Consider the following 18,252-nt stretch of genomic DNA (forward strand, 5'->3'; position numbering starts at 1 on the left):
ACTAACCAAATACATATTGAAGAATAAAATATATTATCTTTTTAATAGATTTATATTATCCACTGACACTTCGTGATGGAATTGCATTTTTAATTTATTATTAGATTAAAACCAATATTTTTAGCTTTTCCACTTTTTTATTTGACCAGCGACCGGGTTTCGTCGTTACCGACATCACCAGACCAGTCTGATGATGTCGGTAACGACGAAACCCGGTCGCTGGTCAAATAAAAAAGTGGAAAAGCTAAAAATATTGGTTTTAATCTAATAATAAATTATATATTATCTTGATAAACTTGTCAAGAGTTAGTTGTATTTTAAATATATATATTTATATATATATATATATATATATATATATATATATATATATATATATATATATATACATATATATATATATATATAAATATATATATATATATATATATATATATATATATATATATATATATATATATATATATATATATATATATATATATATATATATATATATATATATATATATATATTATATATATATATATATATATATATATATATATATATATATATATATATATATATATATATATATATATATATATATATATATATATATATATATATATATATATATATATATATATATATATATATATATATATATATTATATATATATTATATATATATATCTTTAAAAAATCACCAAATGATAAAAAAAGTGTCTTATAGCAATTAAAAAATAATAAAAAAAATGTAGGATATCATTAAAAAAAATATAATTAGAAAAAATATACAAATCGTAAGAATACTGATACAGGTAAAATAAAAACAAGATAGATAGATATAACGCCATCAGAGTTGACCTGAACACAGTACTAACACAGTCAGATTTGGTGGTGAACGTTTTTTTTAAATATTGAAAGCATTAACTTTGTGAATTATCATGATATATATATATATATATATATATATATATATATATATATATATATATATATATATATATATATATATATATATATATATATATATATATTATTTTGACGTTACGTGTACGATTTTCATTGCTAACCAACCAATAACTGAAACCAATGGACTCGTGTTACCATATTAGTATTATATCTAAACCTACTTCTCTTTAATATTTGTTTCGGCGACGGGCTCCAATTTGAACTGTCCCACCTCCAAATTTATATACTATTGTACATTTCTGTAACGTTTTTAAGTGGCAGAATGGTGAACTTTACATAAGTGTATAAAGTGATGCCAGGTCGTATGCCCTGAGATGCTCAGACTTCCATCTACATTCATATTACAACGATAGATGTTTTATCTTAAGTTGAGACACCTATAACATGGGTTCTCTACACGCTAAAAAATAACAATAATAATACTCTTCTTCATACCGATTTTCCCATTTTCTTTCGGATATTATATCCTTTTTTTTACAAAAATTTTAGTAATGTTAGTATATAACCACTCACAGAGATTTTTGTCTACCGGTTTCGAGACGTACCTGTCTCTTCGTCAGGACAATCACTACACCAGCATGCAAACAATACTACATGTCACTACTATACACACACTTATTACTACACAAAATGTTAATCACGTGCGTTTTTGACCAACGTAATATTAATATGTAGGTACTTTAAACATTGAACACCATGCAATAAAAGCCGAAATCTGATGTGCACTAATGTGTAGTTGTAAATGTGTAAATAGTGGTAAAGTAATAATTTGTAGTATTGTTTGCATGCTGGTGTAGCGGTTAGCGCATCTATCTACCGTGCTGGAAGTCCCGGGTTCGATTTCCAGGGGGGTCAAAAGAAATATGGGTGGTTTTTGCATTCATATTTATTTAATATCACCTTGGACTGGTACCTGAAGCGCAACGCTGATCACCTTGCCTTCGAGCAATTAATACTCTAGATAACACTGTGTCGATATGATGCAGTGCCCTATGCACCATTGGGTGCATATAAGGGTTGGAAAAAGATGTAGTGATTGTCCTGACGAAGAGACGGGTACGTCTCGAAACTGGAGACTAAAATCTCGGTAAGTGGTTTAATACTAACATCACTAATATTTTTGTAATCAAAAATAAAAAAATAAAAATGACTAACCAAGTAAATGCTTTAAATATTAATAATATCATATTAAATCCATGTCGATAAAAGTCTGAACTACACCTCTCATTCGGGTTTGGTAGCGGTTGGAAGAATGCTTATTTTCAAACTTCAAGTCGCTTTGGTCAATTTTCTCTTTTAGTAACATCGCATCCATGTCTATTACATCTTCAACTTCTCCCAGCACAGCCGGAAGCAGCATGAAAGACATCAGTAATCCGTACGGCAATATTTTCCTTAAGTGATCTTCAAACACAACCTTCGGATAGTGGTCTTCAATATCGCAGTCCATGTAGCTGAGACTTCTGGCTAGGTTCTCGTGGTAAAAGTCCATCAGGCTTTGGAAATGTTCCTTCCTCAGGTCGTAGTCTGTACTGCTAAAGAAGAGGTAGGCGATATCTGTTACCGGGGAACAGTTTCTGGTGATCTGCCAGTCCAAAAGCATTACATCCACAGGTTCTTCTTCCTAAAAAAATAATTATGTATTTGTGTGTGGGCAGAAGACAGATCTCCTGGCTATGGAATATACGAGATTGGACGGGGATCAGGACCGTCGAGGCACTGTTTAGAGCTGCCCAAGACAAGGACAATTACTCTCAAGTGATAGTCGACGTCAGGGGGAACTGATATGACACGAACAGATGAAGTGATTGGTCATGTTTTTAAATCATTACCGAAAAAAATCTAGCGCCGACGAATACACATAACATCAGATAAATTCTATAAAAGAGATTTTTCCAACATAGCGAAAAACAGCCGATTATAGGTCGTGAGTCCTGTAAATACCCAGACTTCCATATAGACTGCTCAATAGACTGCTTCATCTATTATTTTTATCAGTCACTTTGTGGTAAAATCAATCCATTTTTAATTTAATTTTTACTCGGTAAAAAACACTTTTTCTTAAAATCTATTATGACACGTGTTTCGATGCATTAGGTACGCATGATTTTCAAACGCCATAAATTATGCGGTAATTGAAATTGTTGCGAAATTCATCGGAACACGCGTCATAATACACTTTAAGAAATAGTGGTATTTACAAAGTAAAACATAAAAAGAAAAATTCTTAATCTATGTTGAGAGAATATATCACTGAATTTTGTGCGCTGTGCCAAAAAAAAACTGCTTAGATCTCAATAAAAATCTTGAGACTCATTTTCTGTTTATATTTCATTCAAACGACGTCTTCTTTTTGGTCAGGATTTCCTCTAGTCAGCAATCAGCTAGTGAGATTGTTAAAAATCTCGCGTAACTAAACATAATCTCCAGCCTTGAGATGTTGTTGTTCCATTAAAGGAACTGGCAGGTTGCTACTTGATAGAATGTATGTTTCATTAATGAGCAGTGGACCAACCAGCCAACCTTGACCAGGCGAGGATGAAAACTCAATCAATCCGTGGATGACTGTAAACAATTTATTAATTTATTCTACGAGTCGATAAAACTTAACCTTTCCACCGATATTTGATGCTGTTTGCATAGCAGCAGTTTTCAGAATATTTCAAAACAACTGTCATTAATAAACATTGAAAAATTCATAACAGTCTTGCAGACAAACGAGTTTGTTTTGATTACAAAAGCAAAATAAAAATTGCTGGCATCCGTTAAACGGAAAAGGCAAACATGCATTGTACTCGTAAAATATTATACTTTACATACGATTTGAAGAGAGTGATTGCTAATAGAAATATGTCCATGGAAGCCAAACTAAGAGCTGGTACCGACACTGATGTATGAAAGAGAAAAATGGAATTGGCAAAGGAAGGATGAAAGCAGAGTGAACGCCGTTGAAATGCGATCCCTCAGACGAATGTAGATTGCAAATCCCTCAAAGAATGAAGAGTGAGATATTTTTTGCATTATGATGAAGATATTGGGTCGTTTTATTAAGGGAATAATTTAACAAATTATAATAAAGGAATGGAAGAGAGATAACAAGATAAGTTTTACAAACGCTGCGGATTTTTTATTTATTGATAGATTATTATCTTTGGATCAACATGAAATCTAATTACAATCAGATTTTAACGGATATACAGTAAACCCCTTTTATAACGTTGAGATAAGTACCACGTTATCGGAGAGAACGTTATAGAGGGAAAATGTGTTTAAATTGTATTTTAATTTAATAATGACTCATTTCTGTCATTTCCGCTGGTTAAAATGTAAATATACATTTTAAAAGATTGACTCCTTATAACGCTCCCTCCGATAACGCAGTATCTTTCTCAACATTATAAAGGGGTTTACTGTATAAAGCATTGCTTATACTTATATATTTTTATTTCAGTATAAAATTGTCTCGGTCGTTAATTACTTGAGGCAAGGAACCAATCCAAGATGATATTAATTTTATTTTAGAGAGAGAAAAACACAAGTATTTATTTTGATCCGGAATTTACCGTCCGGAAGCCAAACACTCTAACCGCTACCTACTCTACGGAGGCGGGAAAACGCCAATAATATTTTTTTTAATACACAAATGTATGTAAATTTGATCTTTCATGCAGAAATCCACGTTTTGATTGAAAAAAATAAGGATTATATTGAATTCTTGGGTAATATATCCAAAATTAAACACGGTTAATTTTTTCGTTCACGTTTCGTCTTATTAAGACATTATCAAACACTCATTTGAGAGTGTTTGATAATGTCTTAATAAGACGAAACGCGTCATATATCATATATGTAAATAAAAGTAGAATCAATCCAATAACCGTGTTTAATTTTGGATATATTACCCAACAATTCAATATGGAATTCTACCAACTGTCTGTAGTTACAAAAAATAAGGATTATATTTTATAATTACCTCAAATTTGAACATAAAATTATTATTCCAACAATCTCCATGACACAGGACTGAGTATGGATCAATATGCTTCGGGTTTATGAAGCCATCTATTGTCCCAAATATATCCGTACAAAACGCGGAAGCTTTTTCAATCATTATCGGGTCATCCAACGCCTCGATTCCTCTATTTTTACAGAGCTCTATGAAGTACGTGAACTCCGGAGTGAAGTCCTCGATGCTTCCCACATTACTCGCTAATTCCAGAAATAATTCCGGGTTCACTTTTTTCAAAACGAAAGACAAACTGTGCAGACGAGCCAGGCTTTTGAGAACGAGTTTCAAGTGCTCGTATCCTAAAGAGGATCTTCTGTTGGCCATTTTAAAGCCTTTATGGCAGAGATCGTCGAGGAGAAGAAATTCTTTAAATTCTTCAGATTCAGCTCTGTAACACTTTACGTACTTAAATTTATCAGCTTCCGGGATGTGGAATTCGTTTTGTAAATTGCATAACTTCGGGAGTATGTTATTATAAATGTAGACTTCTCTTTTGTAAATGATTCCAACGGGAAATTTCTCCCTCAGTATTTTAGACTGCGGAGGGATCTTCATTACCATCGCGAGTTGCGCTTCCTCGCCGTTTTCTTTGACTCCTGTAACCTTTATTCGAAAGAGAAGTCCGATATAGTTTTCCCCTTTTCCGGATGCGGCGGTGACGTTGATAGTATAATCTTTAATATTCGCCTGACGAATCACTTCACCGATCACTGTGTTGAAATATTCACCGGGAATTTCAACGGTCTCGTTTTGCGTATCCATCATGTGTACGTGTGGATCGTAACGTGGTGTTAAAATAAATAAATTACAACAGTCCGTGGCAGTACTGAACAGATGACTGGCGCTGGCGATGGTATGGAATAGAATTTAGACATAATGATATTAAAATACATACATACACAAGTGGTCCATAGCTAAACATAGATTGGTGTTAGTGAACGTAACATTTTACGAACAAGCGCCCATATACAAACATGTAGGTACCTACATACACACTCACAAACAATTACGTATTGTGTATAAAAAAATTATGTCAAAATAAACTTTTAAGCGAAAGTTAAAACTGACAGTGCACTCAGCGTTCAGCTAGCTGTTCGCAATCAGAGGGTAGATAGTACTTGAACATTTAAAAAAATACAAATTGATGATAGTAAGGAAGGCAAAGGAAAAATGGAGCTTAGGGTAGGAGGTAGAGAGAAAAACTAAGGGAGGAGGTTTGATTGACCGTGACAGTTAGGATTTTATAATGATAGATATTAGTGTCTCGGACGTTTCTTAAAAGTTATTAGAGAAGGTGCATTTTCCTGAAAAATCTTACTTATTATTATACTTATAACCCTTATCCGCACCCAATGGTGCATAGGGCACTGCATCGAATTGACGCAGTGTTGTCTTGATCATTACTTACACGAAGGCAAGGTGATCACTCTTGCGCTTCAGGAACCAGTCCAGGGTAATATTAAATAAATATTACAGTGTAAAATCACTAATATTTATTTTCATCCCCCCCTGGGAATCGAACCCGGGACCTTTGGCACTGTAGCTAAACACGCTGACCATTACACCACGGAGGCGGACTATTATTCATTTAGACCTTCTTGGGAATCGATCCCGGGACCTCCAGCATGGTAGCCTAGCGTGCTAACCACTACACTATGGAGGTGGACAATTAGATTAGTCAGTTATTATGTAAGCAGAGAGACAAATCCCAAGGTTGGCCGTTTTATTGTGTAATGCCTCGTTATTAAGGCGCAACAATTCAGACTTGGCCTTTTGATATTTGAATTGATATAATCCTGTACGTACACTCACACACATAATATGTACTGTACGGTATACACACACACATCGTATGACATAATAATAAAATAAAGTCTTCTTCTTCTATTTTTTTGACATCTCAACTTAGATGAAGAAGAATATGGAAGTCTAGGCGTTTACGGGGCTTACGACCGTCATAGGCTGGTTTAAGTGATCACTTTACACGTGTAACATTCCCCAATTTGTACCCATGATTGACAACCACACTACTCAAATTCTTGGAACTTATATATATATATATATATATATATATATATATATATATATATATATATATATATATATATATATATATATATATATATATATTATATATATATATATATATATATATATATATATATATATATATATAAATTATATATATATATATATATATATATATATATATATATATATATATATATATATATATATATATATATATATATATATATATATATATATTGTTCAAATTCGAAACAAAGTGCTTGAATTCACTAGAATTTCAATAGAGACATCTATGGTGAGATGAAAGAAGCTTTCTATCGAGCAGAAACTCTTTCATTTGTATGTGAGGTTCGAATCTTAGATTATAATCACACACATGAGAAACGGTAGAAAATATCCATATTTTTTATATATTTTGCCTTATAATTTGACCAGTTATTTATTATTACTCTTTTCTGCTTTATAATTTGACCAGTTATTTATTATTACTGTTTTCTGCTTGGTGTAGGCCTTGTGGCCTATTTAAGAAGGATTAGCCTCCTGCGATGTTGATTCCCAGCTGTCAATCCATCTCTTTGGTGGTCTGCCTTAGGGTTGGCAGTGTAATGAGGGGGAGTGTGGATGGTTCAATTCTCCTCACATGAGCATACCATTGTCTACTTCGTTGCCTTCCCCACCAAACGACATCTTTGATGTCGCATATTTCCCTTATCCTGTTGTTACTTATTCTGTCTCGTAGTCTTGCCTGATATGCTTCTTAGAGTCTCCATTTCTGACACTCTTAGCACGTTTTTTTGTGACCACGGTGTCCGCTCTACTTTCGATCCCATATCCTTTTTGAGCCTGAGTGCCTTTTTTTCAATATAATAAAAAGTCGCGGGCCACATGTCATGAACATAAAAATGTATCAAATGTTTGTGTGACCTCAGATTTTAAATAATTAAGTACTTATTAATGGCAAAAACAATAATAAGGCCTAATAAAAAAACTTACAAACGTACGTGAAATATTAAACTACCTATGTGATCTATTTATGCATAAATGTCGTCATATCCTTCGTTCCCGTCGTTTGCGAAACTATCGATGAACGAAGAAAATACACATGACTATTTAAATTGAAATATGTTTTGATTTTCTTATACTATTTCTAAAATCTTTTTTGATTTTTTTTGATAATAACTTTTTTTCTATTATTTTTTGACATCTCATCAAAGATGAAGAAGAATATGGAAGTCTGGGCATTTACGGGGCTGACGACCGTCATAGGCTGGTTTAAGTGATCACTTTACATACGTGTAACATTCACCAATTCTACCCATTATTGACTACCACAATACTCAAATTCTTGGAAGTTCTATATAAGTATATGAACCAATTTAGAAACCTTGTTCTTGAATCACTAGAACTTCACTAGAGACATCTATTGGTGAGATGTAAAGAAGCTTTTTTATTAAGCAGCAACTCTTATATTAGTATGCGAGGTCCGAATTAATTATCAATTAGTAATTGGAGATAATCCCGATTTTGTGAACAAGTATTTGGACACACTCAAAATGTTGTAACTTTTTTTCTCTTTCGCATGCCATGCAAAACGGTCTAGCGTGCCACCTATGGCACGCGTACAATAGCTTCGCCATGCCTGCTATATATCATTAAATTAATTAAGTACATAATGTCCGCCTCCGTAGTGTAATGGCCAGCACGCTCGGCTACCGTTCTGGAGGTCCCGGGTTCGATTCCCAAGGGGGGTAAAAAATATATATAAGTGATTTTTTCACTGTAATATTTATTCAATATTACCATGGACTGGTACCTGAAGCGGAGGGCTGATCACCCTTCCTTCATGTGTAAACGATCAAGTTAACACTGCGTTTATATGATAGTGCCCTATGCACCATTGGGGTGCGGATAAGGGTTTTATTATTTATATTATTAAACCTTTTCATAATTTTTTTATTTTTTTTTTGTTAATAACTTTTTTTCTCTTTCGCATGCCATGCAAAACGGTCTAGCGTGCCACCAATGGCACGCGGACAATAGCTTCGCCATGCCTGCCATATGTCTTTAAATTAATTAAGTACATAATTGAATGGTTTAACTGTGTTTTCCATAATTTTAAGCACAGTTCACAAAATAATTACCAATGTTTTCAATGTATACAAGTATAATACTTATTACGTGTGTCTCATTATCTCTAGAGTGTATTTAATTACCCCAGTTACAGCATAATAGTAAATTTATAATGTACATATGCCATTTATTATATTTGACCAAGATAATAGAATTTATACACGTCACTCCTATATGGACCAGTGAATCTGAAATGGGGGAAAATGGTATATAGTGGTGACAATATCCGAATGTAAAGGTTTAGTATTTATAAATTTAGTGTGGCCCAAGCTAGAAAATAAAGCGTAAAACGTTTTGTTCATGATTTCTCGTGTGAAATTAAAGACGAATATTTAATTTGTAGTTATTTATTTATTTATTTAATAACTTTATCTTTATTCCATACCTTGAGGTGATGTGTGCAAGCCTCTAAGATTCAAATGGTATACACATCTTATAACATACAATGAAAAAAAAAAAAAAAACTTATATCTTTCACATAGGACGTAGAGAACCTGAACATATTGTAAACCAGGGGATCGCCATGGACCTTCATCGAAAAGTATCTAGAGGAAAACAAAAAAAAAATTAAAAGATAACATGATTCTAAGGCATGGCCTAGGTGACGTTGTATTTGATAGAAGGACCTACAACCTGAGGACGAGGAGAGCTGACTCCAACAGTCTACAAAGACGATAGGTTGGGATGGAGCCAGTAAGATGAAGTATACTGTTGTATTTTTAATTATTTATATCATATTATTATTATTATTTATTCTTTCATTGTATTTTATGTAATGTTTCGATATGTCATACGAACCTTGGAGGCTTGTACACTTGACCTCAAGGTTTGGAATAAAGATAAATAAATAAATAATTTTTCACAAACCACAAAACACAGTGTGCCCAAAATACCCAAGCAAACATATTTGGTATCACTATTTTGTATTTACACTACATTGACGTTATCTGAATGACTATATCAAGCATTTTGTATTCGATACTATTATTTACTACTACTGTACTATATATATATATATATATATATATATATATATGTATGTATATATATGTATGTATATATATATATATATATATATATATATATATATATATATATATATATATATATATATATATATATATATAATATATATATATATATATATATATATATATATATATATATATATATATATATATATATGTATATATATATATATATATATATATATATATATATATATATATATATATATTATATATATATATATATGTATATATATATAACGTGGTAATATTTTTCTTTATAAATTGGGTGTAAATAATATGCAAAGTGGGTGTATAATAATAAAATAAACAATGTGTTGCTTTGTAATTAAAGAAACGACAATAAAAGTTTATTCTTAATTAATCTTTACAATAATTTTTATATCTATCTGATTCTGACAGTTAACAATATTTTTCTATCGGATCTCTTTTGTTTAATTCTGTGCGACGCATGCGACATCTGGTGGTAGAACTGTTTTATGTAGGTACTATTTGTAAGTACTTAATAAAATGTATAGGTAGGTACCTAGGTATTTTATTACATATATATATATATATATATATATATATATATATATATATATATATATATATATATATATATATATATATATATATATATATATTTATATATTTAAATATATATGTATATATAAACATTTATATTTACTTTAATTTTTTGCAGTACCTGAACAAAGGAAAACAAGAGCATTAATTTGAACTTCAAACGTGTGAAAATTTGTTTAATTCCTATTGAAATTTTATTAATAATTCGGGTTAAGGATTCAAGAAAAATATTTAAATTATTTTTAAAAAAAGATAACAAAATAAAGATAAGAATAATCTGACAAAGCCATTCTGTTTGATTAGTTTAGCATAATTTAGATTCATTTACACATTTAGTGCTGGGCTAACGGAAGTACGTAACCAAACTTCGATAATGGAGACAGATGAAAAATCTTCGAATATCATAAACAAAAAAACGAATCGCATCCTTGAAGAAATTGCGAAGGAATCTGATTATAAGAACTACACTATTATCGTGAAAAGTGATAAGTTTACCGGTGATAATTATAACGGAGACATAAAGCGTGTAAAATTAGTCCATAAAACCCTTGAAAAGTCTCTCGATCTGATATTAAAATTTGCTCCGACGAACAGAGCTGCAAGGGATGCTTCTCCGATAGGCGCTTTTTACAAGACTGAAATTCACATTTACAGCCACATTTTACCAGCGTTCTACAAACTGCAAGAAACACACAGAATTCCCCTTGAAGAAAGATTTTCTTCGGCTAAATTTTACAAAGCCAATCCGGAAGAACCGGAAGAATTGATCGTTATGAATGATTTGTCTACTGACGGTTATAAAATACTGGACAAAAAGGTATCTTTCGATTTCGACACAGCCGGACGGGTTTTTAAAACTTTTGCTAGACTGCACGCCTGTTCGTTTGTGTTGCGAGAAAAGGATCCCAGACTTTTTGAAGAGCTTTCTTCGATTATACCAAAGACGAACAACTATGGCGATTATCCGACGCAATTTCCGAAACTGATTGAATTCTATTCAGAGTTTATAGAATGTCAACATAATAAATCCAAAGTGAGAGCGTTTGCTCATTTAAGTGGCGACTTAACACTTAATATTTTGGATTCAAGTTTAACAGCTCCATATAACGTTATATGTCACGGAGATGGTTGGAATAACAATATTCTATTTAAATATGAGGTTAGTATAATTTTCTTAATTTTTTTTTTAATTCTTCTTCTTCTTCTTCCTTTTATAGATCCTCAGGATCTCTCTGTGCCGCCGCGTGTCGCTCTTGGGATGTTGACTGCTAGCTATCTCTCCACTTTTTGCAGGTCTGCCGGGGGTCTACGTCCTTCAGGGTTTCCTTGAAGGGCGATACGTGGAAGTCTATCTTTTGACATTCTTTTTACATGCTTTTTCCAGTATCCCCTTCGTTGTTATCCCCACCTCCCGATATCTTCCGTCTTACACATGCTCCGGATATCAGTGTTTCTTACGCGGTCTCGCAACGTGTTTCCGGTTACAGATCGAAGAGTTTTCGTCTCAGAGATTTGATGTCGAGATTATGTTCTAGAAGTATCTGCTCTCGTCTCAATTCCATAAGTGGCTTGTGGTCGAACCCAAGTTTTGCAAATCTTGATTTTACTTTCCATTCTCATGTGTTTGTTCCTCCACACTGAATTTCTGAGGCATCCGGATATAGCTGCAGCCTTGTGGATTTGTTTTACAGTCTCACCATAGAGATCACCGTTACTACTAACGTCAACTCCAAGATATTTAAAATCCATCACCTGTTCAATGGTTCTGTTATTTACACCTAATTTCAATCTTAATTGTTTAATTGATTTTCTTATATTAGTGCATTACATTGGCTTTCTGTCTATGTTGTAGGGGGATAAAATCACTGATTTAAAATTGATCGATTGGCAAATTGCTAGATTGGCTTCTCCAGTAACGGACCTCATTTACTGTATGTTCACTTCCGTGGATATCGACGTAATTGAAGAACACCTAGACAAGTTATTGGAAACATATTACTCGACTCTGGCGACCACTATTACCAAGATGGGTGAAGATCCTGCAAAGTGCTATCCCAAAGAGATTTTCCGGGAACAGTTCGGGAATTCGATGATATTTGGGCTAATTTTATCATTTTGTGCGATTCCATTTATTCTGTTGGACCCTGGGGAAGCTAGGCCAATAGAAGATACCGATAAAGAAATTGAAGACGGAAGCTATAAGCCAATTATGAATTCCATTATTTTAAAGCGAATGAATGATATAATTAATTATTTTTCTAAACATGATTTATATTAGATGTCTTCCATGATTTTCACTTTCAATTATACAGGAGATGTAAAATGGTTGGATACATTTTTTTTGACACCTCAACACAGATAAAAAATAATAAAGAAATCTGGATATTTACAGGGCTTATGTCCTGTCAAAGGTTGGTTAAGTGATCACTTTACACACGTGTAACATTCACCAATCTACCCATGATTGACAACCACACTAAAAAATTTGGAACCCACACATAAATCATAAATCTCAAGGCAATTTATGTTTGAGTTCACGGGAGCCATCTGTGGGTTGTTTTAGCCATCCATGTTTTTAGTTGACAACGATATTTGTTCACCTCATATTGGCCAGGAAAGTAATAGGTGTAAATAATTTGTAATAAATTAATGATTATGACCTATCATAGGCTGGTTAAGTGATCACTTTACACACGTGCAACATTCACCAATTTGTACCCATGATTGACAACCACACTACCTTAATTTCCCAGACTAGGAAAACTAACAAACTAACCATCACGCCGTTTCCCTCCAGGGGTAGGCAGAGAGAATAGAACGCCACACCACTCTGTCTTTGTTAATATTCTTCGACTAATATAATTACGACTCCTGACCCGGCCGCTTTCAAGTATTTGACATTAAGATTTAGAAGTTGGACACACTCAAAACGTGTGGGAAATGAATGGTGGGCTATTTGATACGACACAAAGACTTTATATTTTAAACAAAAAAAATAAGGATTATAGGTAAAGGTAGAATTATAAAGGTTGCTATCCCAGGTTCAAATTAATGGGCATTTGAAAAAAATGAGATTTTTCACTCTAATATTACTTCAGTCTTGAAGCGCAGGACTGGTCCCCTTACTTCCACATAGTTAACAATTAAGTTTTGCGTTAATCCGATGTAGTACCCTATGCACCATGATTTTTATAATACAGTATTTTTATAATACAGTAACAAATTGTTATAAAAATATATTTAAAAAAATATGCAAGTAGGTACGTACATTTAGAATCATCATTTGGAGTGTGAAATAGTTTATTTAAAAAAAAAAAAAACAAATATTTAAATGAAATCATTCCTAATAAAATAATCCACAACGTCGTTGATCCGTTTTGACAAGGCGTCATTTATGACCACTGAAGTTTCTCCTTTCTTGCTTTCATCCATGTGACTGTCAAACGTTTGAGCAGTTCCGGCGTCTACCAAAACCATCGGCAGACCGCAGCATACCATCATCAGTCCGAAAGGCACTAAATCTTTGACATTTTTCCTGAACACTTCCATGGGGTAGTACTTGGATACGTCACAATCCATTTTCTTGGCTGTTTGTTCTAATGTCTGGTAATAGGTCTCTAGTAATTGTTCAAAATGTCCTTCCAAGAGTTGCTGGTCTGAAGACAGGCAGATTAAGTATAGCAAGTCGGTGGCAGGGGAAGCGAATCTTGTTGCCTGCCAGTCAATGAACAGCACGTCAACAGCTTCACTACCCTGTAAAGGATAATATAAAAATAAAAAAATAATTCATCACACACATGAAATAGATCTGAATGTGAAATATTGGTAAACGGAGAGATTTTGGAACAGGTAGATGATTTCGTGTATTTGGGTAGTATGTTTTCTAGGGATGGAAAGATTGATAAAGACTTAGAAAGGAGAGTGAATGCTGGGAACAAAGTGAATGGTGCACTGAAATCAGTTATAGCAAATAAAAACCTATCAGCGGAAGCTAAACTGGCAGTGCACAACGGAGTCCTGGTTCCAACTCTGATGCATGGAAGTGAAACATGGAGTTGGCAAAAGAAGGATGAAAGTAAACTGAATGCAGTTGAAATGCGATCTCTCAGAAGAATGTGCGACAAAACGATGTATGATAGATGTACGAATAGTGAAATAAGGAAGGAATGCAAAGCTGAGGTAAGCATTATCGATAAAATTAAGAAAGGTGTGTTGAGATGGTTTGGACATGTAGAACGAATGAGTGAAGAAAGAACGGTAAAACAAATTTACGAGGCGAATGTTAGCGGGAAAAGAAGCAGGGGAAGACCGAGAATAACATGGCACGATCAGGTATACCGAATACTTGAAAGTGGTCAGGTTAGGAGTCGTAACAATCGGCGGGTATGTATGAGGAGATGCATGAACGTGGAAGAGGCGAAGAATGTTTGCAAGGACGCGGCGTGATGGTTAGTTTTTTTTTTTTCATACACATGATTTGAAAAAATTACAATTGGGACCTTGGGAAAACAAAAGAGGTGTCGGAAGACCCCAAAAGAGATGGTCCGACGATATGGTAGCTGTGGGGGGTAGAAACTGGCTGCAAGCAGCAACTGACCAGAGGAAATGGAAAGAAAGGGAAGAGGCCTATATCCAGCAGTGAAGGATAGAGATAGAGAAAAATAAGTCAAAGATAAAAAAATACATCGTTATTCCATATTTTTGAGATTGTGAAAATATTTTTTGTTTATATGTTCCTTGATACTTGATAAAGTAAACACATTTATATTGATATCTCAACAAATCTAATTTTTAATAATTTTTTATCTCTTAATGTTTTTAATAGTTATTATAACGTAAATGTGGAATTGTTTAATTGGCTTTATTTTTATTAATGTAACTATTTTTGTTAATGCAATGTAATGTTTATTATTGTTAATGTAACTATTGTTTATTATATATTATACTTTTTTAAATGTAAAGCTGTACAATTCCCGAACAAATAAAAATAAAAATAAAATAGATGAAGAAAAATATGGAAATTAGGGTATTTACTTAGGGCTTACACCCTGTCATAGGCTGGTGCAAGTGTGTGAATTTGATTGACTTTGTTCCCAGATTTGTGAACAATGATTTGGATATGGATTACTCATAATATTGTAAAGATATTTACCTCATACTTGAAGAGTATATTACTGCTCCACGAATCAGAGTGACATATCACATTATACGGTTCAGTTAAACTGGCATTTGAAGCATCCATGAAGGTTTCATTAATTTTATTGAAATGAGATTCCATTTTGAGAGCGTATTCAGGGGGTTTGATGCATTCGAGTGCCTTCACGGATATTTTTTCAAAAATTGGCACTACAAATTCTCCCATTGTAAATTTGTGGTCGATTCTTTTGATCAAGTACGAGAATATGTCCGGCTTTTTCTCTTTTAACACAAACGAATAAGCGTGTAGTCGAGCCAAATATTTAACTGCTAAATACGCGTGTTTCTGGTCGAATGGAGTCATCTTGTCACGCACTGCAAAGCCATCGAAAGAGAGGTCGTCCATAATGACCGTCTCATGACTTCTGTCGACCATTTCATTGTAGCATTTGGCGAAAAGTAACCTATCGTCTTTTGGGATGCTGTAAGTTTCTTCGAGACGTTTGAATTCCGGCATTATAGAGGTATACGCAAATAGTTCAGTTTTGTAGAGTTTTTCGATCGGTAACTTTGAAGATTCTGGATTCGAAAAGGCTTTTTTCACCAGCAAATTGACTGTATTCTTTTTGTCACTTGATATTAATTTCACTCGCGATATCTCTCCCCAATAATTGTTTCCTGTGAATTCTTCGTTGCTAGTTATAACGTCATAGCTATTCATATTATGTTCACAAGCAATTCTATTGAGTATATGTTTAAACATTAAACTCGTATGAGTCGAATCAGAGATCGGGTCGTTATCGGTTTGGGTAGCCATTTTTATTACAACTTAACCTCAGTAAATATTTTCAATTACTAAACTAAAATAGAAGTTTATTTTTATATTATATGTTTTATCACTTTTACTATCAGTTTTATCACGTGACTGATTATCTGGTTATCTTGGTTAGACTGATTAATTGTTTATCTTTTTAGGCGCACAGAATGGCATTCCTTTTTAAGCGTTGGTCAAAAAATGGCCAACATCCAATATGATGAATAGATACTGCTAGACTTTTCTATTCTAGCCAGAGTTGAGTTATTCAGGGTGGAATATTCGGTTTGACAATAATAAACTCCCTAGTTTTTAATTCTTAACTCTCGATTATGTTGACATCTCAACATAGATGAAGAGGAATATACTCGTAGAAGTCTGTGGTATTCACATGGCTTACGACCTGAGGCTGGTTTGATTACTTTAAATACTAAATGTTTTATAACCACACCACTCAAATTTTTTAAGCTCTTCCTTTAATTGACACGTTCTTTCATATGTGAGTTCTCGGCAGCATCTATGGTTGAATTGAGTAAGCTTTTTTTTTCTACTTCTGTGTTTTGAAGTGTTTTTTGGGCAGAGTTGAGTTATTAAAAGGGTGAATGTTCGGGCCGTAAATATTGAGCACCTGTTAGATTTGAATTTTTAATTCCCAATTCTGTGTTTTGAAGTACCTCTCAGGCAGAATTGGGTCATTCATAGGATGAATAATCGGCCCTTGAATATTGAACTCCCATTTGTTTCACACATTTGACTCTTTGTTTTTATATTATTTTTTTAACATCTCATCAAAGATGAAGAAGAATATGGAAGTCTGGGCATTTACGGGGCTGGCCGCCACCGCTACAGGCTGGTTTAAGTGATCACTTTCCACACGTGTAAATTTACCAATTTTGAACAAGTATTTGGACACACTCAAAATGCTGTAAATCTTTATTGTTAGGTTATATTTTAGTTTGCGTCTTTGAATATTGAGTTCTCACTACTTTTGCACAGGCAGTCCTGCTTATGGAACGATTACAATACGATTGAAGCATATGAGTCAACATATGACGTCGGAGTGTTCCGCCTTCGCGACACAGTATCACCATTTGTATACACCATCCATCTCTACATATTATTAGTAAAGCACAAAAATAAACTAGTTGAAGACATTAATTATTTGACTTTTAAGCTAGTATAGTGAATTTGGCCCCCAAAGTGCGCTGTTTCAATCCTTGTCATTGCCCTTAAATGTCGTCAAGGTGTTTTACTACAGTTCACTGCTCTATGTTAGTATGTAATGTATGTATGTAACTACATAATATTTCCCATCGATATTCTCGTAACAATAAAAATCTAACTGAATTATTTCAATCCATTTATTATTCTGGTTGGAAATTATGTCTTTACGGTATACCGTAAAATTATTTAGGCTAGCTTTACTCACACACTAGTCGGCAGCCGGTCGCGACCATAGACTACATAATAATTTATATACAGATAAACGACTCCTCCCAAAATCCGTGGCTAGATTTGGACGTCGGCGTCGTTCGTGGCTGGAACTAGAAATGAAGCGGCAAAATATGAAAACCGGC

The 18,252-nt window shown here is 33.4% G+C and overlaps 2 protein-coding genes across 2 annotated transcripts; one reads left to right on the forward strand and one right to left on the reverse strand.

The window, feature by feature from the left end:
• Nucleotides 1-1,024: 1,024 nt before the first annotated feature.
• LOC148308807 (uncharacterized) lies at nt 1,025-18,139 on the reverse strand. The gene is made up of 4 exons (XM_088261001.1): nt 15,878-18,139; nt 14,071-14,478; nt 4,934-5,824; nt 1,025-2,584 (listed from the first exon to the last, which is right to left on the reverse strand). Exons 1-4 carry the CDS (start codon nt 16,676-16,678, stop codon nt 2,144-2,146), a joined length of 2,541 nt encoding a protein of 846 aa, XP_088117127.1. The 5' UTR covers nt 16,679-18,139; the 3' UTR covers nt 1,025-2,143.
• On the forward strand, nt 5,685-13,048 carry LOC148308808 (uncharacterized). Its single transcript, XM_088261047.1, has 3 exons — nt 5,685-5,822; nt 10,844-11,884; nt 12,578-13,048. The coding sequence occupies exons 2-3, from the start codon at nt 11,099-11,101 to the stop codon at nt 13,001-13,003; spliced, it is 1,212 nt and encodes a 403-aa protein (XP_088117173.1). The 5' UTR covers nt 5,685-5,822; nt 10,844-11,098; the 3' UTR covers nt 13,004-13,048.
• Nucleotides 18,140-18,252: the final 113 nt, after the last annotated feature.

Source organism: Brachycentrus maculatus, unplaced genomic scaffold, assembly GCF_059751285.1.
Source record: "Brachycentrus maculatus isolate JH-2025_06_01 unplaced genomic scaffold, ASM5975128v1 h1tg000147l, whole genome shotgun sequence".
Lineage (NCBI taxonomy): Eukaryota > Metazoa > Arthropoda > Insecta > Trichoptera > Brachycentridae > Brachycentrus > Brachycentrus maculatus.